Here is a 25,880-nt window from a genome sequence, read left to right as displayed (position 1 = left end):
AGAAAAAACAATCTGACATTCTGACGAGAGAAGATAAGAGAGAAGAAGAAGAGAGGAGGAGGAGAAGAAGAAGAAGAAGAAAAGAATAAGAGAGTAGAAAAAAAAAAATCTGACATTCTGACGAGAGAAGAGAAGAGAGAATAAGAAGAGAGAGAAGGAGGAGAAGAAGAGAGAAGAAGAAGAAGAAGAAGAAGAAGAAGAAGAAGAGAAGAAGAAAAGAAGAAGAGAGAAAAAAAAAATCTGACAAAGATTCGATGAGAAGAGAAGAGAGAGAAGGAGGAGAGGAGGAAAGGAGAGAGAGAAGGTGAACTGACCGGCAGATCCGAGAGGACCGAGACTGAGAGAGCCAGCAGATCCGAGAGCTTCGCAGATATCGCCTTCGCTGCCGGCAGATCTGTCTCTTTCCACTTTTACTTTTGGTTTTCTTTTTATTTTTTCGTTTTGTAACTCGTAAGTTGTGTAATAAACAAATAAAAAGTAATAATAAACAAATAATAAAGAATACAAAACCGGAAAAAAAACAAAACAACTATAAAAAAGTTCCCTTTTTCAAGAGGCGCGCCTTCTGTGCGCCTGTGGCCTTGCGCCTGTTATACAAAGGCGGCCGCCCTATTCAACCCCAGCGCCTTAAGCCATTGGAGGCGACATGGAGGCGCCTGGAGGCTCCTTGCGACTCAGGCGCGCGCCTCCGGCGCCTTTAACAACTATGACCTAAGGTATCTCCCAACCAACACCACAATTCCCTAGCAAATGGACAAGTAACAAAAACACGATCCCTAGTATCACTCAGCTTTACAATTAGTACATATCGAAGCTAGTAGAATATCTCTCTGCAGAATGACCATAGTGGGAAGTCTATCTTGGAAGACAAAGACCCCATGAACAGACCACCGAGGTCTAGCCTTACCCCACATAAATTATACGAGTTCACTTCTTTAATAGGTCCTTGGCAACTAAACCAGGCTTTCTTGAAAGAAAAGGTGCCCCCATCCCATAACAACCTGTCTTCTCTATTAGGTAGAAGAATATTAGAAACATATTGCTTGAGAGGATTGAAAATTTCATCGCGCAACCACTTCAAATTCCAACTCCCATTAAGTATAAGATTATTGAGAGTTGAGTCCGAGAACAGGAAAAATGTGGTCTGAAAACCTTAACACGCTTTTACCTGCTCCAATGACACAGAGTGACCCTGATTTCAAATTTACCTCTTCTGGAAACATGGTAACCCCAAATTTAAGCATATTATTCCTACCAAAACTGTTGGGATTTATATGCCCTGGCATAGCAAATTCCCATCTGGATTATAGTGACATATGTTCCTGACATATCTGAAATATTTATGATTTATATAATTGGTGAATTCAATGTATTATGTTTCGATTCACTATGAAATTGATAGTGTTCCTGTGATTACAAGAAATATTTATATATATATGTAAGTGATGGCAATCAATGCATAATATATAAATAGTAATCATAAATTGTTCATAGTCAGTAATTATGGATGGACTCATAATTAATTAAGACTTGAACTGGATCCGCGTTAGGTTGAGATATATTGCGAGAGCCGTCGTATGCAATTACTCCCTATCATCGTCATGGCATTTGACTCTTAAGCATGAGAAAATTATAGACTCTTTTATTAATTAATAATTACTTTGATTTGTTCGGCGGATTCTTCGGGATCCTTAGACCGACACTTTGGGTAGTTATGTGATTAATAGTTAGAGGGTTATATTTTCAATATTTGCATCATTGCTACTTGTATTTATTTTGTATTGATTATGGTTGATCACAAAATAAATTCGAAGGCCTTCGTGTGGTTTTAAACAAAATAATTTATTATATATTTATTTATTAAATTATTATTTTTGTCAAACAAATGTTTTATTGTGATCGAGCCAGAAATAATCAATGGTACCAAAAGAAATATATTAATTAAGTAGTCGGATTGATGGCTTTATTTATCCGATAACTAATTATGCATAGAGGGGTCAAAGTGCAATATTGATTTAGAGGTTATTTATTATTTAATTGGAGTTCAATTAATTTCTTTTAGTGGAGTAGAAATTAATTTATGAATTAATTGAATTGGGTCCATGGACCGGACCAATTATTAATTCATTGTAGCCAATAAAATAATAGGCCCAATGGATTCTCACTCATAGCCCAACTTGATATTGGATTCATATTAGATTTGAGACATATGAATTAGAGATTGAGAAGGATTTGTTATTTTCTTTTCTTTATTTTTATGTTGCCTATAAATATGCATAGTCTATGTATATTTTAGGTGTGATTTTGATGAGAAGGAAAAAAGAATAAATTTTCTCTCTCTAAAAAAATTAGGGTTAATGTTCTCATCTAATGGAGGCTCCCACAAGCCTATTTTTCCAAAGTCATTCATGGAGGCTTATGAGTGACTCCTAAAGGCATAACAATTACCAAGAAGATGGAGATCCAAGGAGAAGGCATCTTGCTAAGGGATCTACAATAAGTGAGAACATTCACTTTAGAGGAAAGATTTAAAGGTTTACTCAGACCTTTGATATAAGTATTCAATCCATTAATTGAATGATTCATCATATTTTATTTTTGCATAAAACTTGTCTCTATGTGATGAATCAAGATCTGTGAAAGAAAATCCCTCGAAAAGTTTTTAAAACTTGCACGTTTTCCAACAGTGGTATCAGAGCATGGTTTGATTCATTACTAGAGATCATGTTTTTATCAAAATTCATCATTCATGGATCCAATTTTGATATGCATATATATTTATTTATTAATGTATGTTGATGTATGAATTAATATATTGATATATATTGATATATAATGATGTATGTATAATTGTGAATGGATGATGATGTGTGTTTGGGCCATAGATGAAGCTTATAGGATTATTGGAATGTAATTTTATCTTTGGATGAATGTAATTAAGGCTTTGATTTAGCCGTTTGAAAGTTCAATGATGTAATTTAATTTTTCCCATTGTATTTCAAATTGTAAATATTTTTAAAGCCATGTAATCTTCGTCAAAGGATGCTATGAAGCTTCAAGAAGGTCCAAGAGGGTTAAATTAGGCTTCAAGAATTTTCTGGAATTTTTCTAAATTTTTCTGGAATTTTTTGGGCTTAAATTTAATTTCTGAAAATTTTTATTAATTTTTCTGGATTTTTCGGCGGTTTTCCGGTGAAATTCCGGCAACCTGAGGTTCGCCGCCAGCGAGGGCATTGCCGGAGGGAGAGGGACTGATCCGGTGCGGCGCGCTCCACATGCGCGCGCACCAGTGACCACTAGATTTGCATCAGCGGCATGAGATGATTCTACGCGGCAGGGTTCATGGTAGGCATGGAGGAGACCATTCATGGAGCACGTGAGGTGCACGCGCCAATGGAGTTAGGAAAAGTGCATTCTAGCGCGTGTATATCACGCGCCAGACAAGGGCAACATTCCGGCGCGTGTTAAACACGCGCCGGACAAAAGGAACCTTATCCAGGCGAGTGCAGGCGCGTGACGCGCCTGTACACCACCCCAGCGCGTGCGAGCGCGTGGGGCATTGCTGTTGACTTCTCCAGCGCATGATGGCGCGTGGAGACACCCTGTCCACTCCTCTAGCGCGTGCCAGCGCCTGGGGACATGCCAGACACAATCCGGGCGCGTTTCAAGTCTCGTTTTGCTTCTCCTAGCATGTATCAATCTCCTACGGGTGTTTACAAGCTGATGGAAGACCCTCATGCAGTTATTAGAGCAATTAAATGTTAAAAGCTGAATCCATTGGCCATTTAAATTGCTTCTGTCTGTTATTTATTTATTTAACTGATGCATGGAATAATTAATTGTTTATTATTATTATTCATGCATTGGATCCATAATATTTAATTAAATGACTTGATTTATATTAATTAAATTATGAAAATTAATTGGATTTGATTACTCATTAATTTGAGTGCACTTATTGGGAAACGACAAATTATTTTTGTAAATTATTTTTAATGTGTGCCTCAAATTAAATATTAGTGAATCGTTTAAAGTCCAAATATTTTCTAAATTTAATTGGATTAAAATCAAGACGTTTTGCATGCATTATATCATGTAAATGAATAAATTGAAAACCCTAATAATGAATGATTAAAAATTGAGTGGGAGCGGGGATTTTTATACATTGCCCCATGGCCTTCGTTATTAACACCATTGTAATTAGATCTTCAAAAATAAGGCCTCACGCATGATTTGAAGAGTCTTAATATTACAAGAATAGTTATCTCATGAAAATAATAATATTAAATGTTCATTGTAATTAGATCTTTAAAAATAAGGCCATACGCATGATTTAAAGAGTCTAGATTATAATGACAAGATATTTAATATATATATATATTTTTTCATTAGAGCTTTAATAACGTTATACACTCAATCTAAAATCAATAGTGTTAGCTCCCCAACAGAGTGGTCTACACTAGGTGATTTTAGAAAGGCTAAACAAAATCGGGTATCATTTCATATGATAAACAAGGCATTGTCTTAAGAGATATGGAAATGATGGGATTTGCCCGCCAATAGCGATAATGAACTTCGCCAACCGAATAAGTTATTGGCGTATTGGTTATCCGATTTTTCATGCAGTGGTTAAGGGACCCACATATTATTATGGAAGTGCTTATCAAATAGCAAATGAATCCCAACAATAGTAATAATGAACTTCTCCATCAGGATAAGTTATTGACATATTGATTGGTTGATTTATTATGCTACAGGGTTGAGGGACTCGCATTACTTAAAAGGGATTGTTTACTAATAATAATAATGATCTCTTGTTCCTGAGATTTATTATATTATGTGGTTAACAAGCTCATTTTAATTTTAAATATGCATGACAGTATTAATAATTCACCTTGCATATTGTATGAATGCATTTATATTCAGATTAATTATGTCTAATCCAGTTTATCTGCTTGCTTACATATTCAATGTAACTGGACCTCATTAATATTGATTGGGAAAGGAACTTAGATATTTTATTCACAACGTAAGGGTACAAATGTATTTATTACTCCTAAACCTAATCCTTTTACTTTAAGATACCCAAGAAAACATTAATGCTTTGAATAAGTGAAATAAGGCAAATGAGATGACTTGGTGTAATATTCTAGAGATTACCTCGAATATGCTCCAAAGTTAACATTTACATTATTTTATTTTCTTCAAGCATCATTTTAAATGTCAATAAGATGTTTTGGTGAGATTAGATAGACAGTATGCCAAAGTACTATGTCAGACTTGAATAGCATCAAGATAGCCTAAGGAACTCCAGTATGAAATCGAATTTTAGAAAATGATTGTTTATTATTTAAAAATTGGCTGGAGATCAATAGGGCTGACTTGAGTGGTAAGTTTCAAGTTGACATGATTATTGCCTTGTTACCAAACTCGTTCGATTCTGTTAGAGTGAACTAAATAAGGAATCAGTTTGAGTTCACACTCGCTGATATTCTTATAGAATTGGTAACAGATGAAGGGATAATCAAGAGTATGCGCGTTCCTATTAATCTAACCTAGTCTATACCATCTTCTTCTAGGCCCAAGTGGACGGGCAAAGTAAAGAAGAAGGATGATAATAGGACTAGGCTAGCACAAAACATGGGTATCCAAAAGGTTAAAGGGAATAAGGCAGTGTATGTTGAGGGCAAATTAAATTGTTTCTTTTGCTGCTAACGAAGACACTAAAGGACGAACTGTCTAAGCAATGACGTGGTATAGGTAAATATATATTTAATCATTGAGCCATGTTATGTGGTTTTATCTATTAATTCCTGATGGATAGATTCTGGAGCCATTAAACATTTTTGCAATTCGTTGCAAGGATTTCAGGAATCCAGAAGCCTCGATGATATGGAATATATTTGTATTTGACCTGATGTCAAGGTTGTAGCTAAGTCAGTGGGAGTATTACATCTGAAATTAAAGAGTATGAGGATATTAGTATTAGAGAACTATCTTTATGCACAGAAGTTAGACGCTATCTTATTCTTGTTTCACTTGTGGTTTATAAAAACTGTGTTGTTATTTTGTAAAACTGGTTTTATAAAATTGAATAGATATGCGATTACTTCTGGTGTATTGAAAGATGGTTAATATACTATAATCACAAACTCTTAAGATTTGCAGGATGTAGAAACTAATGTTGCATCTTCTAGATTGAATGTTAAGAGAAAAATTGTTATTCCTTACTCATTGTATTTTTAGTGTCTATTTTTGGGTTGTAATCAGTCAAAATGAGATTCAAAGATTGGTCAAAGAAGGTTAATTACCTAATGAGGCAGAGGAGCCTAAACCAAACTTGTGAACCCTGTTTTAAAGGATAGATAACTCTTAGGGCTTAATCAGCCAGATGAAATAAACATAAAGGACAATTGGAGTCGGTACACACTGACATGTGTGGTCTTATGAACATCCAAGCAAGATTACTCACGTTTTGGATAAGTTTATCTGATGCAACACAAATCTTAAACTCTTGGTATATTCTGAGAAGGTCAAGACTGATGTGGAGCACATATTAGGTAAACTTATCAAGACACTTCGATCTGATCGAGGATATGAGTATTTCTTCGGATAGTGCAAAGACTATATGGTCAATGAGGGTGTTGTGTACCAGTTTTCCGCAATTGACGCTAAATGCATTTAAGTGTCAAATAGGAATAACAGAATTCTACTTAACATGGTTAGATCTATGATCAGTTATGCCACATTATCTCTTTCATTTAAGAGTTTAGCATTAATGATATCGATGCGTATTATGAACTACATTCCATCTTAGTCTGTCTCAAGGATACCGTTGAGCTGTGTTTTTGACTAAATCTTAGTTTGAATCACATGCGCATATGGGGTAGTCTTGTACATGTGCGCTTGATATGGACAAGTAAGTTGGAAACAGATCATACGCATAATAGATTTGATAGCTACTCTAAAAGTCACTAGGACGGATTATTTTATGATCTCATTGATAAAAGTTGATTGTTTACACTCACTATTTATCTATAGGAGAATCATATTATGAATCACATACCTAGAAGCATAGTGTTAGAGAATATGGTATGAGTACCAGAGGTACCACATATGAACACACTTAGTATAGAGATTTAGAATTATAGATGAATTCCCTATTGATGTGTCAGCATCATCTAGTACACAGATTCCTTCATCGGTACATTGATGTAGTGGGAGGATAATTATCCAATCCGACAGAATCATGTTTTTAGGTGAGACCGTTATGGACATCCCTGTTAAACATGAGTTGGACCCAGTAAGCTACACGGAAGCGTGAACCGATATGGATACAAATCGTTTTGGCGAATTACTATGAAATCAGAGTTGGAATCTATGTATTCTAATAAATTTTGAGATCTTGTAGAACTTTCTAGTAGGGTGATACCTATGGAAGGCAAGTTAATCTACAAAAAGATACCAGAAGATTTCTTAGTGCATAAATCATGAGTGTACAAGGGAATGTCATTATTTTTCTGATTCTATATATATTAATGACATCCTACTCATTTATAATGACGTGGAAGTTTTGTCATCAATAAAAAGGTAGTTGTTCAATTACTTTTAAATGAAGGATTCTCAAGATGTAAGCTATATTCCTAGGATTAAGCTTTTGCAAGATCAGGTTAAAAGGAAAATAGGTTTATCTTAATAATCCTACATTGATAAGTTTTGACCAGGTTTGGTATGCATAACTCAAAGAATGAGTTCTTGCTTAATTGATATGGATTGCTCTCTCTATTAAGTAGGTTTCCAAGACTAGCAGAGGAGATTGAGCAAATGAGACTGAAACTATATGCTTTGGCATATGAGAGTCTCATATATGCCATAGTTTATACCAAATAGGACATTCGATACATTGTAGGGATAGTCAGATGATATCAGTCCAATCCTGGACTTGATAACTGGTCTGTTGTGAAAAATATCATTAAGTATCTAAGGAGGACCAAGGATATCATACTCAGGTAGGATGTGATGATATGGTCCTAGTCAGGTATGCTAGTTCTGATTTTCAATCAGAAGTAGATACTATGAGGTTCATGACTTAGTGTATGTTCATTTAATGGAAGGGAAATCAGTTGGTAGATTGTTAGGCAGATTTCAACTGCTGACTCAAACCTGCAGGTGGAATACATTGCAGCCTTAAAGGCGGCAAATGAAGCCTATTGGTTTGATCTCACTGATTTAGAAGTTATGGAGTATACTAGCCTGCCTATTGAGCTATGTTGCGACAATAGTGCAGAAGTAGTCCAAACCAATGACCCAAGGTTCTATAGATGAACAAGATATACTGAGAGGAAGTATCATGTTCTACATGATATTGTCCGGCAAGAAAATGTACTTGTAGCCAGAACATTGCATTGGATCACAACTTTGTTGATCCATTATCAAAGGTGTCATTGATCAATAATTTTGATCATCATCTGGATAACATTGGTGTTAGGTGCAATTTGAATTGGCTATGAGGGCAAGTGGGAGCTGTTGGGATTTATATGCCATGGCATAGCAAATTCCCATCTGGATTATAGTGACATATGTTCCTGACATATTTGAAATATTTATGATTTATATAATTGGTGAATTCAATGTATTATGTTTCGATTCACTATGAAATTGATAGTGTCCCTGTGATTACAAGAAATATTTATATATATATGTAAGTGATGGCAATCAATGCATACTATATAAATAGTAATCATAAATTGTTCATAGTCAGTAATTATGGATGGACTCATAATTAATTAAGACTTGAACTGGATCCGCGTTAGGTTGAGATATATTGCGAGAGCCGTCGTATGCAATTACTCCCTATCATCGTCATGGCATTTGACTCTTAAGCATGAGAAAATTATAGACTCTTTTATTAATTAATAATTACTTTGATTTGTTCGGTGGATTCTTCGGGATCCTTAGACCGACACTTTGAGTAGTTATGTGATTAATAGTTAGAGGGTTATATTTTCAATATTTGCATCATTGCTACTTGTATTTATTTTGTATTGATTATGGTTGATCACAAAGTAAATTCGAAGGCCTTCGTGTGGTTTTAGACAAAATGATTTATTATATATTTATTTCTTAAATTATTATTTTTGTCAAACAAATGTTTTATTGTGATCGAGCCAGAAAGAATCAATGGTACCAAAAGAAATATATTAATTAAGTAGTCGGATTGATGGCTTTATTTATCCGATAACTAATTATGCATAGAGGAGTCAAAGTGCAATATTGATTTAGAGGTTATTTATTATTTAATTGGAGTTCAATTAATTTCTTTTAGTGGAGTAGAAATTAATTTATGAATTAATTGAATTGGGTCCATGGACCGGGCCAATTATTAATTCATTGTAGCCAATAAAATAATAGGCCCAATGGATTCTCACTCATAGCCCAACTTGATATTGGAATCATATTAGATTTGAGACATATGAATTAGAGATTGAGAAGGATTTGTTGTTTCCTTTTCTTTATTTTTATGTTGCCTATAAATATGCATGGTATATGTATATTTTAGGTGTGATTTTGATGAGAAGGAAAAAGGAATAAATTTTCTCTCTCTAAAAAAATTAGGGTTAATGTTCTCATCTAATGGAGGCTCCCACAAGCCTATTTTTCCAAGGTCATTCATGGAGGCTTATGAGTGACTCCTAAAGGCATAACAATTACCAAGAAGATGGAGATCCAAGGAGAAGGCATCTTGCTAAGGGATCTACAATAAGTGAGAACATTCACTTTAGAGGAAAGATTTAAAGGTTTACTCAGACCTTTGATATAAGTATTCAATCCATTAATTGAATGATTCATCATATTTTATTTTTGCATAAAACTTGTCTCTATGTGATGAATTAAGATCTGTGAAAGAAAATCCCTCGAAAAGTTTTTAAAACTTGCACGTTTCCCAACAAAAACACGCTTGACAGCTACTTGCTAGCTGCTAGCTGCTAGCTTTAGTGCTCAACCACACGTGGAAATTATAAACCAGTTAACGCTACAAAAAACTTCAACAACTACAGTGATCGACATTAGACTCATCACCATCTTTTCTGCACCAAGACAACCACTGAACACCACAATCACCACTCCAACATCAGTGCATCACTATAATGAAATTGACTCTACAACCACCATGATCACAATCACTGCCACATCAACACCACAACAATAATGTATTTTTTTGCATAGAGATCTATGAACCATATTTGACTTCTGTATTACTAAAATATCAAAGAAAAAAAGAAGGCAAATAAATTATTGTTATGTTAATACCATAGTTGGCAAATTTTGTTCAAAACTTGAGAGTGTATAATTTCATCTTATAGCTAGACTACTTTTTCAAAAGTTGGTTGAGGTAACTCTATCCAAGGGCAATCATTGAATCAAAATTACAAACAAGGACAAAAAGTAATTGCAACTCTCATTTATGCACTCACCAAACTAGGGTTCATGATTTATGTGCATTCATGTTTTAAACATGTCACAATTTTAAAATTACATGAAAATCTTAAAAATTCCCATTTGGAATGCACAAAAGTGCTTTTAGAAGTTTCTATTCTGAAAGACTAGGCAACTACAACCGGTCGAATCCACTTCGGATATCGCCCAGCGGTTTACTCGCTTGACATTGGAGCTTAGCAAGCCCAAGGTCTGGGATTCGAGTCCCACTGGGTGTTCTTTGTAGCTAGCCTCCGCTGCCCTAGTAGTGACTTACCTGGCCGGGTGAGGAGGCGCCCTTCTGGGTTCTCGGGGATTAGTCAGGTTGTTGAGGGGTCCTAAGGATTCATGCCTTCCCAAAAAAAAAAAAAACACTTCAACCGATCAAGGGATCAAAGGCCTCTGATGTAATTTCAATCAATCAGAACTTTATTTGATTTTTTTTTTTTTATAAGTAAAAATATATTAACAAACGCGCTCAAAGGGGAGCAAACCCTTAACAAAGCAAACAAAATACGCAAAATGCGTCATTACAACGATAAGTTGTCAACAAAATCCAGAAAACTATCTATAGATGGGTAATTTGTCCCATTAACCCAAGAATAAAGAGAATGCAAAATATTCGCCTTGATAACCCACACCGGCGACTCCTGTCATTTGAAAGATCTCCTATTTCGCTCATGCCACAACCCCCACCAAATACAAAGAGGTGCAGCCCTCCACGCCTTCCTAACCATACTTCCCACTCGTCTCCCTCTCCAAGCTTCTAAAATATCAATCATGTTACTTGACACCACCCAGTCCACCCCAAAAACATTCAAGACCAAACTCCAAACATCCGCTACCACTCTACAATGCAACAAGAGATAATTAACCGACTCGTCCGCCTTCTTACACATGCAACACCAATTAACTGTTATTTGGAGTCTTTTTCTGAGATTGTCCATAGTAAGAATGCTGCCAAGCACCGCTACTGCTATCCGTGTGAAAAAAGCCACCTTCAATGGAGCTAAAGTCCTCCAAACAGCCTTCCAAGGAAACCCGTTGCTTATCGAATTCGTAAGACTTCTATAAAACAGCCTCACCTTAAACACCCCTCTAGGATCCCCCGTCCACACCATCTCATCCCTTCCTTCCCCCTCTACTACTTGACTATAAATTAATCCCATTAATTCGGTAAACTCCAACAACTCCCAACCATTAAAATTCTTGCAAAATCTTACATCCCAACTAGCTCTCCCATTCTCTAACGTAAAATAATCTGCCACCACCACATGCTTCTCCTCAACCATCCTATAAAGTCTAGGAAACCTACTAGCCAATGCCACCTCTCCACACCAAACATGCTTCCAAAACATGAATCAGAGTTGCAGAATTGTCGATTCCAATATCAATATAAACAATTGAAACCTAAAGCCTAGCATGTTGTGGATAGACATGTTATAGTAGCAGACTATTATCGACTTGATAACGGTAGGCTTACGTGGGATGTGCGTTTTCGGCGTTCCTTTCAAGATTGGGAGCTTGATGATGTTTCTGGCCTGCTGCATTTGTTGTATAGACAGAAGGTGGATGGAAGAGGGTCTGATTCCTTGATTTGGGTGCCTTCTCCTCAGAGGAGTTTTGAGGTCCGTTCTTTGTTTTTCTTTTGCCGGGTTTCATGGTTCCAATATCCTGTGGAAGACGGTGAGGCATTCAAAGGCTCCTCTCAAAGTGGCATTTTTTGCCTAGACTGCAGTTTGGGACAAGATTTTGACATTGGACAATTTGAGAAAGCGAAGACATATCACACTCAACTGGTGTTGTGTAAGAATGATGGAGAGTCCATAAATCACCTTCTTTTGCATTGCTCTGTGGCTTAAGCCTGCTGGAGCCTTATTTTTGGTTTGTTCAGCATTCAGTGGGTCATGCCTCGGTCCTCGAGGGATTTGATTGACAATTAGAGAGGCTTCAGTGTGGGGGCCCATGCCTGGCACTTTTGGAGGGCTTCTCCCCTTTGTGTTTGGTGGTGTATTTGGAAGGAGCAGAATAGAAGATCTTTTGAGGGGGAGGAATCTTCCATTGGGGTGCTGAAATTTACTATTATTAGTTCTATTTTTAGCTAGGTGATGGGGAGAAATTATATATCTTTAGAGGAAATCATGGAGGTTTCCTTGGGTCCCTAGGACCTTTCTTTGTACATATTTCAGGATGCGCCCCGTTTGAACGCTCTCTAATATACCCTTTATTTATTAAAAATAAATAAAATGAAAGACAACTCACGCATTTACAACTAATCAACTATATTATGTGCATTCTAGCAATTTTGTTACTCTAGTCTCTTTTTGTTTTTTCGGTGGCATTAATCATCATACATCTACATAGTGAGTGTGATTTGTCTGTTGAAATTCAAAGATCCTAGTGCTTCAAAAACGTTTCAACACCAAAAGCAATCTTGCACACATCTACACGAAGAACAAAAGTTACAAGTCCATCGAGAAGGATTTATTCCAAAGAAGAGCTCTAAAGATTCCTCAAAATATTGACTTAGATGGAAAGAATTAGAAGGGCCAGATCCACTTTATCTTTTCCCTGCATCCTTTTATAAGTTTCTTAATATAGAACTTGTGCCTTTTCAAATCTCTTAGCAATTAACATCTCTTCCTAATAAATGATGAATAATCACGACTCTTTGTATTATTTGACTACCAATTGCAATTGAATTTTTAACTACCAACAATCTATGCAATGGTCGGCTAAAAGAATACAGCCGTTGGTGAAGTCCTTCTAAACAGTTATGGTTTTTCAACTCCTCTTAAATGGTATTAGTTAACCATCACGTCTCTTTGTAATATTACTTCTTCACAGTTTTTATTATTCAAAGAACACAACATTTAACTAGTCAGCCTTACATATTGTGTTGGCGTACCAATCAAGTAACTCTGGATTTGGGAGTTTATAAGTGAGTGATTGTCAATTTTATTTAATTTTCAACAATGCCAGAAAAACAATAGTTCCATCTCACGGGCCTTGAAACCACGGTACATGAGAGCAATGAAACGGATAAGTATTCTTTGTGATCACAACAAAGAATACATTAATATAGATTAATTTATAGTTTTTAGATTAATAGAAGCTTTCTCTTGATTTATACTTATAATTCTTGAAAAAAAATTCACAATAATACCCAAGCATCTCCATATTTACAAGCTTTGCACTCTTTTAGAATTCTCGCCAACATAAAAACTTCTATAAACTCTCCAATGTTCTAGAAAGAAGCAGAAAAAATAAAAATAATTGTTAAATTATTTTTAAGTAAATACATCAATATAGATGATTAACAAAGTCTAGCATTCATAAATTTATTTATCCATAGTTATATATTAAAAAAAAATTTACTCATGTGCATCGCACGTGATTTCTTGCTAGTATCCATAAAAGTAGTTTAGATTTCAAATTTCTATTAAAGTTTGTGATGTAGGGCTAGAATGCTCAATGTAGGACCAGAAAGTGTTTTGATACGACTTGGTGTATACCAAACAATCTGATGCAATAATAGTAAAATAAGAAAGAGAGAAAGAAGGGGATGAGAAGACAAAAGGGGAGACAAGACTAGAAGAAGGGGATGAGAAGAAAGACAGATTGAAACAAATAGGCTGCTTAGAGTTGACAGACTGAAGGATTGAGAAGAGTTAGAATACTGGGGGAGAAGAACACAAAGAAGTTTAAAAACCACCAATATTATTCAAATAGGAAAATAAAAAAATAATAACATATAAAATAACTTCTACTTATCAAAAAAAAAAAAAAAAAAATATATATATATATATATATATATATATATATATATATATATATAATAACTTCTAATTATTCTAATTCCTAAAATATATAAAGGAAACCTAAAATCTATCTTTCCTTGCCCCTTCTCCAATCATATGTGAGAGTCATGTACGGCTCATGCATACGGATCATGTCTTGATCTCCATAAATTAGTGCGGGCTCATGCATACGATGTAACAGAGCCCTTCGCATTCTACATCAGTTTGCTATTTGGATATCAAGACTTATTTACTGCCTCTAGGTCTAGATCAGACCTTGCACATACGCTAGGGTTATAAGCACTATTACTCCTTCAATAGTTCAATTACATTTCTTACTTATCATAAAAACTCTTAAAATCCATAAACCACACTTCTTTTTTTATTATTATTTATTAGACATTAAAAAGTATGGTCTAGATGTGAGGATGTGGTGATGATAATAGAGCCAATAATTATTGAGTGGGCTTCAGTACATGTTGTAAATTGGTGTTTTTGATAGTATGAATATGTTTATTGTGAACGTAATTGTGCCTTCAAGAGAGGAGGTAATGGAGATGATTTATCGTAGTGTGTTTGCAATAGTGAAAGTATTGGCATTAAAATACATATATTTATTCTTTCCAGAAAAAAAACAAAATAAAGAGAAGCTAAGCTTTTGTGTGAAGGAATTCTTAGTATTTGCTCCCTGCAAAAAGAAAGAAAAATTGAAGTGGAGATCCATGGATTGTTTGTAAATTGGATGTTGAAAAAGCGTATGACCATGTTTGCTGGAAATTTTTTTATGTATTTGATGGTCAGGATGGGGTTCGGGCAGAAATGGAGGACATGGATCTACCATTGCATTTCGACTATCCGCTTTTCAGTCTTGGTGAATGGGTCACCAGCAGGTTTCTTTGCTAGCTCTATAGGGTTAGGCCAGGGAGGTCCGCTCTCACCCTTCTTATTCATTATTGTTATGGAGACCTTCCGCAACTTGATGGGGAGGGCAGAACAGCTTGGCTTCATCCAAGTTTTTAAGGTGGGACGCATTCCAAATCAGTTGGCCATCTCCCATTTGCTCTTTACAGATGACATTATTGTTTTCTGCAATCCTAGTGTTGCCCAGCTGAGAAATTTGAGGTGTATCTTGGCTTGTTTTCGAGTTGCTTCGTGGCTGAAGATCAATATTGGGAAAAGTGAGATAGTTCAAGTTGGGGATGTAGAGTTTATCCATGAGTTAGCAGATATTTTGGGGTGTTGAGTTGGGTCGTTTCCAATCTCCTACTTAGGGCTACCTTTGGGAACCACGTCGAGGAGGGTTTCAGTTGGGGACCCGGTTGTTGAGCGCTTTCAGAGGGGGCTTTCAGGGTGGAAGAAACAATACTTGAGCAAAGGGGGAAAGCTTACTTTCATGAAAAGCACCCTTTCGAATCTCCCTACCTATTTTATGTCCCTTTTCCCGATGTCCATAACGGTGGTTCATAGACTGGACCAGATACAGCCAAATTTTCTGTAGGGAGGCATGGGAGACGAGTTCAAGTATCAGTTGGTCAATTGGGATGGAGTATGTACCCCTATTAGAAAAGGAGGTTTGGGGATCCAAAAGTTGGAGCTGTTTAATAAGGCACTGATGGGTAAATGGCTTTGGACAGATGGAAGGGAGAGGTCTTATCTTTGGAGGCGTGTTATTGCATGCCATTATGGGGAAGATTTTGGAGGGTGGACTCCTAGGGAGGTGAGATCACCAGCGGGCATGGGCTCTTGGAAGCTTATCCGGAAAAGATGGGATGAGTTCTCCAAACGGATCCGGTTCAAAGTTTGGAGCGGAAGTCATGTTTGCTTTTGGGAGGACCATTGGTGTGGGGATTTTGCTCTGGCTCGCAAGTTTCCTCGTATTTTCAGGATCACAGTGAATAAGCATGCTATGGCTACTGACCAGTATCAGCTTGATAATGGGAGGGCTTCTTAGGATGCGCAGTTCCGCAAAAATTTTAATGATTGGGCCTTGGAGGTTGCAAATGTTCTGGAATCGATCTATATGCAGGTGGTGGAGGGTGAGGGTATGGATGAGATGGTGTGGTTGGGCACCTCTGGAAGGGCATTTGAGGTTAGGTCGTTTTACTGCTGCCTTACAGAGCCTTGATGCCCCATCTTCCCCTGGAAAACTATGTGGAAAACTAAAGCTCCATTGAAGGTGGCCTTTTTCACTTGGACTACTGCCCTTGGAAGTATCCTCACTCTTGACAACCTTAGAAGGAGGCGTCATATTGTGGTGAATTGGTGATGCATGTGAAGAAGTCGGCAGAATCTGACAATCTGTGAAACATCTTTTGTCGCATTGCCTCGTGGCAAGGGATGTTTAGTCTATCTTGATCGTTTTTGGTGTGGATTGGGTTGTTTCAGGGTCGACGGTTGGTATGTTCCAGGCTTGGAAAGGGTGTACAGTGGAGAGCCAAGTAGCCGAGTCAGAGATGCTGGGAGTGCCACTCCCCTTTGTATTTGATGGGGGTTATGGCACGAGAGGAATAAGATATCCTTTGAGGGCGAGGAGTCCCCTATTTGGTCTCTCAAGTTTAATATTCTATCTTCTCTCTTTTTTTGGGTTAATGAGCGGAATTGTATATCTATGGATATTCTTTTGGACTTTGTAGATAGCCTGAAATTGACTTTGTCTATTCTTTTGGACTAAGGCCTCAAAGAATCCAAAAAAATAATTAAATCATCGGAAGAGGAACATCTTCATGTAATTGAAAAGAGAACGAATAATATGAAGTTCTAGCGTCGCCGTGGACGATTCCTTTCATTCGAACATTCTACTATTCCTCTCCTTCCAGATGCACCACCAAACGCAATGTGGGACAATTCTCCAATAATTACGTACACCTATACTCACACGACATCCTCTCCAAGCTTGAATCAAATCCTTCGAAGAATGTGGCATTTCCCAACGCATACCAAACAACCCAAGAATAAGATTCCAACAATCATACGCCACAGGACAATGCATGAGGATATAATCAACTGACTCACCATCTTGCTTGCATAAACAACACCAATTAATAAAATAGTTACCCCGCTTCCTCAAATTATCAATCGTCAGTATCTTAACCCATACAGCAATCCAAACAAAGAATGCCACCCTAGTTGGAGCCATAGAACACTAAATGGTCTTCCACGGGAAGTCAAGACTAACAAAATTAGATAGAGATAAGAACAAAGATCGCATTACGAAACGACCATGGGAAGAAGGAATCCATATTAGTTCGTCACTACCTTTGCCAACTGCCTTCTGCCTATACAGCAAATCCAGAAGAACACACACCTCGTCCAGCTCCCAATCCTGAAAGGAACGCCTAAAGTGCACATACCACGTAATCCCACTACTATCAAGCAGATAACAGTCAACTACGTAGGCATGTCTATCAACTGCAATACTGTATAATCTGGAAAAAGTACAAGATAATGGTTGGTCACCACACCAAAGATCCTCCCAGAAACAAACACATCTGCCATCACGAGCTTTGAACCTGATATGAGTAGAGAAAACATCCCATCCCTTCCGGATGGATTTTCACCCCGACTCCTCCCGCAAGATGAACCAGACCGGTACACTAGCCACCACTCTCTTCTCCATACCGACATGAAACTAACCTTCGCCAAGGGCGATGTCTTTCTCTCCCGTATCTCCACAACCATTTACCCAAAAGAGCTTGATTAAAAGAAACCAACCTTCTAATACCAAGACCACCCAACTTCATGGGCTTGAAAAATTTCTCCCATCTGACAAGTTAATACTTGAAGTCTTCGCCCCTTCTGCCCCAAAGGAAATCCCTTTGAATTTTTTCGATCCTATCAGCAACAGAGCATGGAATTTGGAACATAGATAAAGTTACCACCTTGTGGATTCAAGATACCCTATCTTGTGGATTCAAGAGAACCCTCGTTCCATGTGAACGTTTTTATCGCTTCTGCTACGTTAGTTGGTATCAGAGCCTAATCTGATGACGATTGCTCGTTTTGGTAGCAACAGCTCTTGCGACGATGATCGGAGAGTGCAGGTCCTTTGGGCAGCCATTGATGTTCGAGAACAGCAAATGGATCAGATGGAGCGTATGGTACTGCAAATCCGACATAGACTCGCTGAACTTGGCATTGGTGACAACCAGGATCAGTAAGTAGTTCGAGTTCGCGCCGATTATGTTCCTCGCGGCCAACCGAATATAATTGACATTCCTGTACCTTAACGTAGGCTTCCGGCCTATGACAATTACAAGAAGAAAAATAACAACAATTTTGTAGAAGCAAATGGTAATTTTCAAGAGATTGATCAGAAGAAAAATCATGTTGTTTGGCCTCTTGTAATTGAAGATGATAAAGTTAAGAAATTCAACTCAGCCAAAAAAGGAGATTGCATGTGAACGTATAATCGCTTCCGCAACGTCATTAACCCAATGTATCACTGTAAATTTAAGCAATTTATTAAGCAGAGCAAAATTGAATATCTGCATTTTGCAGAAGCAGTATATTTTACCTGTTTTAGGCGTTGAATACTGAATCCACACTTTCTGTAGTTTGTTCTTTCTATTCTTAAATTTAGCTACTACATATATTTAACATATAGTCAAATTTTCAACTGTAAGCAAGGACAAGTTTAGGATAACTAAATGATTTCTGGAAAAAAGTTGAAACAAATAAAGAAATCAGACCCAATTATCCATATTTATGAATAAATTCAGACACATAAGACAAATAAGCAAAAGGCCATAAAACAAATGAATGAATGATCAACACATAATCATAGGCTATATAGATAGGGGTCATGGGGTGGGTTGAATTAGAAGCCTAAACTTTTGTCTCAACAAAACAAGAAGAAACATTGAAATATAAAAAATTATCACCAAGGAATGATGATGTTTAAGACGATGGATAGTTTTAGAGAGAGAAAAGGGGGAGTAATTATGATACCTTTTCTGATCGTCGTGACGACGACAGACAAAGAAGGAAGGATGAAAACGGCAAGAGGATGGGCTATTGGATGAGGGACTGTATGTTTGTTTGCACCTCTTGCATACCTTCTCCTCCTTCTCCTTACTAATTTCTTCTTCTTCCACTATTCCTTTTTCGCCCTCTTTCATTTTAGTTTTAGGCTCTGCACACACGCACACTCCCCCATTGTGAGATTTGGTATCATAAATTATAAAAAGGTTAAGTGCACTTACACCCTCACTAATGCATAAATTGCACAGGGTGCTCTCATAGTTTTAAAAATGACAACGAACCCTGATATTTATTCATGTTTTGTAACACTTACACCCCAACCGTGTACGGAAGTGCTAAAATTACCATATAACCCTTGCACTTTAAATGTATTTTGAAAAAATTATACTGACTTCCCTTAAAATTTTATCAAATTACACACTGACGGACGTTTGGGGTTTTTGCACAGGGTACTCTCATAGTTTTAAAAATGACAACGAACCCTGATATTCATGTTTTGTAACACTTACACCCCAACAGTGTACGGAAGTGCTAAAATTACCATATAACCCTTGTACTTTAAATGTATTTTGGATAAATTACACTGATCTTCCTTAAAATTATATTAAATTACACACTAATGAACGTTTGGGGTTTATTATTTTATTGTTTTGACCTCTCTTGAGACTTTTAATGGACTAATTGATGTTAATTATGTATTTGAAAAGTCAATTATACCCTTATTTGCAATTTATTATTTTAATGTAAAATATTCATTTATTCTCTCTCATCTCTTCTTCCCCTCTCCACCTCGGTTCCTCATGCCACCGGAACCACCTCATCCAACCAATATTGCCACCAGTGTACCCCATCTCTCTATCAACAACAAATCATATATCTTTATCTATATTATTATTAAAATTACAAAGAGTTTAGCACATTATTACCTTTTCAGTACATTAAAAAGTTTCACTACATTATTTTATAATAAAAATATAATAAAAAAGAATATGAACAATAATATAACAATTGGAAATACTAAAATTCAATAAAATGAAATCTAACTAGATAAGGAAATATATAATATTAAAAAATTAAACTACTAAAATTTCAAAAAAGAAAATTTATTTCTAGAAGGAAATATATAATATTAAAAAAAAATAGTTATTTAATTCAATAAAATGAATCTAATTAGAGAATGAAAAATTACTAATAATAATAATAAAATAATAGTAAGAAATACTAAAATTTAATAAATAAAAATCTAATTAGAAAAGAAAATATATAATATATACTCCATTAAAATACTTATATAATAATATAGTAGTAGAAAATACTACTAATAATAATAATATAGTAGTAGGAAATCTAATTAGAGAAGTATATATATATATATATATATATATATATATATATATATTATTTAAAAATTAAATTAATGAAATTTAATAAAAAGAAATCTAATATAATTTTAAAAAATTTACTTATTTAATTCAACAAAAGAAAACCAAATTAGAGGAGAAATATGAATAATAATAATATAATAGTAGAATTTAGTGACATGATATAAAAGAAAATCTAATTAGAGAAAGAAATATATAATTTATTTCAATAAATACATAACAACAATTCTATATCAAATATATCAATTATTGGCCACCTCCAGCATAACTAGGGCAATTTCTGGACTTTTTCCTTCAACACCCGAGTCTCCCCAGCAAAGCTAGGCCAGTGTAATACCCCTAATTTATGAGATTTATTTAAGTGTTTTAATTACATTTTTATTTAATTATGTGGTTATTTTTTTATTTACTTTTATAGTTAATTGTGTGATTATTTGATTAATTGCTTTATTTAATTATTTTATTTGGTTTAATTTAAATTCATTGATTTGGCTAATTGTGTATGTACATTCTTTTAATTGATTTCATGTGTGATGTATTTATTTAATTAAATGGCTTTTAGATGCATAATTGTTTAGTTAAATTGTTTATTTATGTTATTTTTATTTTATTTTAGAAGGTTATAAATTTGGATTGTAGTGTTTGGATCAACTAGATGGGTCTTGGACTATTTAGAAGGAATCCTAAATTGCAATTTTGGGCTGCGTTTTGGCATGAATTATAGCTGCACTTTATATGTGCACAATTTTGTTTTCCTTTCCTGTATTAACTTGGTTATAATAAAAGCATGAGTGCTTACTTTCAGCTTTGCTATCTATACTTTTATACTTGGCGCTTCAGTGTTGTTTTAACAAATTTTTAGGTCCAAGTTCGAGAGAGGATATTTGGCATCTCCTCGTGGGATTGGCTACATGGCATGTGTTGCTTCCCACACTTGGTAGTGTTGCTTATTTTTCACCCTTATGCTTTTTATTTTATTTTTTTGTACTTGAGTTAAATCATCTTTGTTTTCGAGTTCATTAAAACCCTCTTCAACAACATTCTATAACTTCATTGATTTGAGCAGCACCTTTACATTATTGCTCCAATAATTATAATTGTCTCCATTGAAGCGAGGAATAAGAGAAGCCCAATTGCTTGTGTTTGCCATGAGATAATTGTGAAATTTTTTTGCTACCTTTTTGTTTTAAAATTGGCTCTGATACCAATTTATAGGAAGCACTCAACGTGAAGAAGGAAAACATATACAACTTTTATATAAAACTTTCAAATTCTGATATATTCTTTCTCACATCTTCCTTACAAAAGAACTTAAGAACATGTATTTATAGGTACCAATACATGACTCTAGAAAGATACAAATTACAAGACAATAAATAAAACAATAAGTTTAATACAAGTGTTTCATCTCTTAATGAAATAGTGCATGCATTCCACACATGAGTTGGTTCATGTATTTGGTTTATTTTTCCAACGGTAATTTTTATTATTATTATTATTATTAATTGGTACTCCCACACACATATTTAAGAATTTAATATCGCTAGGTAATTGATCCGTTGATGTTAATTTTTACTTCTAAGTGGGTTTAGGGTTTTCAGCTGGCAGAATGTTCCTTGTATAAATGTAATTGGTTTTCAACTTTTGTTGGTTGATATAAAATGATTAATTTTAATAATAATAATAACAATAATAAATAGTTGTTATAACAAAACAAACAAATTAATACTAACATGCGGAGGGAGAGAGAGAGAGAGAGAGTTGATTTGCGTGTCATGTTAACTATAACAATTATTCAGGAAGAAAAAAAAAAAAAAAAAAACTATAACAATTACAATTCTTAATTATTGAACTCTGTGAATAATATTCTTTGACATAAGTTCCAAAAAATATCAATTCAACCTGTCACTTTTCTAATAATATAGAGATAGAAGCACATGCTTTGTTCAAACCAGGGCTCGCTTGAGACCTCTCTGAGAGCATCTACATCTGAGAATGACATAAGAAATGAACCTGTATACAGCAATGAAGCAGACCATGATGACCACATTCCTCCATCTACTTTCCTCTCCATATCCTTCCTCTCTAAGCACATCCTCACCACCCATCACACATGTCCCAAATGCGTAGTCCAAACACTTCCCTGAACCAGAGAACTCATTTATCAAGAACCCCTCAAATGGGTACTTGAACAAAGATACATAATGCATGAAAATCCAATAATTAGGTATCCCATGTTTGGATATGAAGTAACCGGAGAACAAAAAGAATGACCCCATCACACCAGAAATCACCGAGTTTCCGACAATGAAATTGGGAACAAGAGCACTGAAACACACCACAACTGAATTGGCGGTGTAGAGAATCAACCAAATCAACAACAAGAAGTGCATGAAAGCGCTAAAACTCCTATTGAGACCCACAAGCCAATACAATGGTACTGCAAATAACAATGCCAGGATGAGTAGAAATGGCAAGTAAACAAGACCATTGGCTATGGCATATGATGAGACCCTGTAGCTCCCACAAGATGTCTCCTTCATTAGTATCTCCCTCTCTTGCAAGAATATGGGTAGAGCTTCAATGGTGCTCGATAATAAAAAGGTCAGAATGAAGGCAAATAAGCCTACCCTTTCTTCAGCTCCGACTATATTGTCCTTAAGATCATAGAAGATGGACCCCAATACTAATCCCGTGATCAACATTTGCAGCGTCCGGCATGCGAACAGCTCCTTGGTTCGAAAGATGTTTTTTGAGAACCTATGAGTGAGTATCATGGTCTCTTTCAGTCTAGAATTTGCGAAACCGGTAGGAAGATCGATCCCATCAGTATCATCGATGATGATGATTTCTTCGTCAATAACCTTAGATTGTTGGAAGAGTTGTTGTAGGGTGAACTTACCACTTGTACTCTCACCTTGTTTTTTAGATGATGGTAACTGTGCTGCAGGTACCATTTCTTGGTGCTGGTGCTGGTGATGTATTGCTTCCTGTTGTTTGATTGTTTCGATTGACTCAATCGCGAACTCCACTAAGTTGACATGAAGAGGAAGTTGTAACCCCATTAACTTCAACTGCACACCAAGCTGATCAACAGTGCCATGATGCAAAACTGATCCATTTGCCAACAGAAGAATGGAATTGAACAACTTCACAATCCGAAACCCGGGTTGATGTATACTGAGAATTATTGTACGACCTCCGGTTTCAGCCATGTCTTTCACAATGTCAATAACTTGTAAAGCCGATGTACTGTCAAGTCCTGAAGTGGGTTCATCGAGAATTAGAACTTTTGGATCATGAATGACCTCCACACCGATCGACACGCGCCTCCGTTCACCGCCGGAGATCCCACGGACTCTGTCGTCGCCAACCCGTGTCCCGGCTACGTGACCTAGCCCCAGTTCGTAGATCAAGGACTTAACCCTTGAGGTCAGCTGTGATTGAGGAAGCCTCAACCGGAGCTTTGCACTGAACATTAGGGTTTCTTCTACTGTGAGGAGTGGAAACAATGTGTCCTTCTGTGTGACATACCCGGATATTTTCTTGAACCGCGCTTTGTCAATGGGCTTCTGATTGACAAAAATTGATGCACTTGCCGGCGAGAGTTTTCCGGCGAGGATCTCGAGTAGCGACGACTTTCCCGCACCACTGGGGCCGATGATGGCCAGGATTTCCCAGGGTTTCGCCCGGCAATTGACATCCGTTAGGACGTGCCTTACTCTTGATCTTGAAGTACTGTTCTTAATGTAGTCATTGGGTGGTTCTTCTAACTCTTGGTGATCTTGTAGTTGTTGGTTTTGTAATTTGCTGAAAATCTTAAAAGGGTGTTCTCTGTTTTGTGTATGGATTTTGTAGTTGATTCCTATGGCTTCAATCTCACAGCCTTGTTTCTTCATTGAAGAATTGTCCCTCTTTCTCTCTTTGGCTACTCAAGTTCAAGTTGTGTATACTTCCAGTACTACCATTTTTCTCTCTCTATATTTGAAGTTGGAAGTGATTACCTGTAATTTCAATTATGTTCTCAATATTATTACACGGTTCACGTGAACCTGTTCTTGCCACATCTCTGCTGTCATTTTGTCATATGCAAACTTTTCCGGTTGTTCACGTGACGTGGTACATTCAAGTGTTTTTTATTTTATTAATTTATTTACAAAATATATTTACACGGTTCACGTGAACCTGTTCCTGCCACATCTGTGCTGTTCATTTTGTCATATGCAAACTTTTCCCCTAGTTCCCGTGACATGGTAGATTCTAGTGTTTTTTATTTTATTAATTGTAGTAGCTTTGTTAATAGCTTTTATTTATATTTATATATATATTTATATTTATTTATTTATTTTTGGATGGAGAGAGAAGGGAAGTGTAAAAAAAACACAAAGAACTATTGAAATATTATAACATGTCCCCTTGAATTATTTTTTTTTGGAGCAAGTCAATTTTTAACTATACAAATATTGCATATTGCTCCTTTTATGTCACTTGGATAACACACTCGAGCAGTTGAAGCGTCACCTAACTTAATTCTTGCTTTTAATGGCCAAAATGCCCTTGCATATGACCATTGTACCCTCATTCCTCTCTGTAAGAAGCCATATGTTGTTTAACGGAATTCTGTCTCGTTCTTACAATTCTACTGAATTAAAGTCTTTTTTTATTTTTTATTTTTATCCAACAGATAATAAAACACCACACAAGGAAGATTATCAATAACAGCTAAGGACATAATATGCCCAGGGATAAACTCCAATTCAACATTGCAAAAGGGACGGCTTTTGTAAGGTTTTGTTGTAATAACCCTGTCATTTTTCTTCATTTTATTTTTTTCAAATTTTTAAGGATATTTTTTTTTCGTTGATCTTTTCTTTTCTGAGTTCGGTTTCTCGCCACTTAGTATCGTCTTGAGTGCTCTGGAATGGTTTCCGAGACTCTTTTCTTGAATTGACAACTTTCTTTGAGGACCGCTTTAATTTCACATTTTCATTTTTTTTGACACTATTCACTTTTTTTTTTTTTTCCCTGTGCACTATTCATTTTTCGTCCTTTCCCCGTTGGTCACTTTGTTGGCATAGCCTCATCTTTTGTGTTTGGAATTGGTTTTTGACTTCACGTACCTTCATTCCTTGTGGTTTCCACGAAATACGTATCTTTACTTTTGCAAAAAAGTACTCTGGTTACTCCCGGTGTCCATAGGAGCATAGATGTATAGCTCTTTGGAAACATTTTTTTTTCTTGG

General features: G+C 36.0%; 2 protein-coding genes across 2 annotated transcripts in view; both read right to left on the bottom strand.

The window, feature by feature from the left end:
* Window positions 1-19,443, bottom strand: part of LOC132268289 (uncharacterized) — a 30,000-nt gene extending 10,557 nt beyond the window's left edge. Inside the window, exon 1 of the mRNA XM_059769120.1 lies at window positions 19,224-19,443. Within this exon, the coding sequence (XP_059625103.1) occupies window positions 19,224-19,393 (170 nt within the window). The 5' untranslated portion in view covers window positions 19,394-19,443. The remainder of the gene's footprint in view (window positions 1-19,223) is intronic.
* A 3,007-nt stretch (window positions 19,444-22,450) lies between these two features.
* LOC132268288 (ABC transporter G family member 5) lies at window positions 22,451-24,652 on the bottom strand. Its single transcript, XM_059769119.1, has one exon. The coding sequence runs from the start codon at window positions 24,535-24,537 to the stop codon at window positions 22,585-22,587; it is 1,953 nt and encodes a 650-aa protein (XP_059625102.1). The 5' UTR covers window positions 24,538-24,652; the 3' UTR covers window positions 22,451-22,584.
* Between the last annotated feature and the right edge of the window lie 1,228 nt (window positions 24,653-25,880).

This window comes from Cornus florida, unplaced genomic scaffold, assembly GCF_030987335.1.
Source record: "Cornus florida cultivar Cherokee Brave unplaced genomic scaffold, ASM3098733v1 CherokeeBrave_3.0.0_Hap2_Chr08, whole genome shotgun sequence".
NCBI lineage: Eukaryota > Viridiplantae > Streptophyta > Magnoliopsida > Cornales > Cornaceae > Cornus > Cornus florida.
The sequence above is the reverse complement of the archived record's forward strand: the minus strand, read 5'-3'. Positions and strand labels throughout refer to the sequence as shown.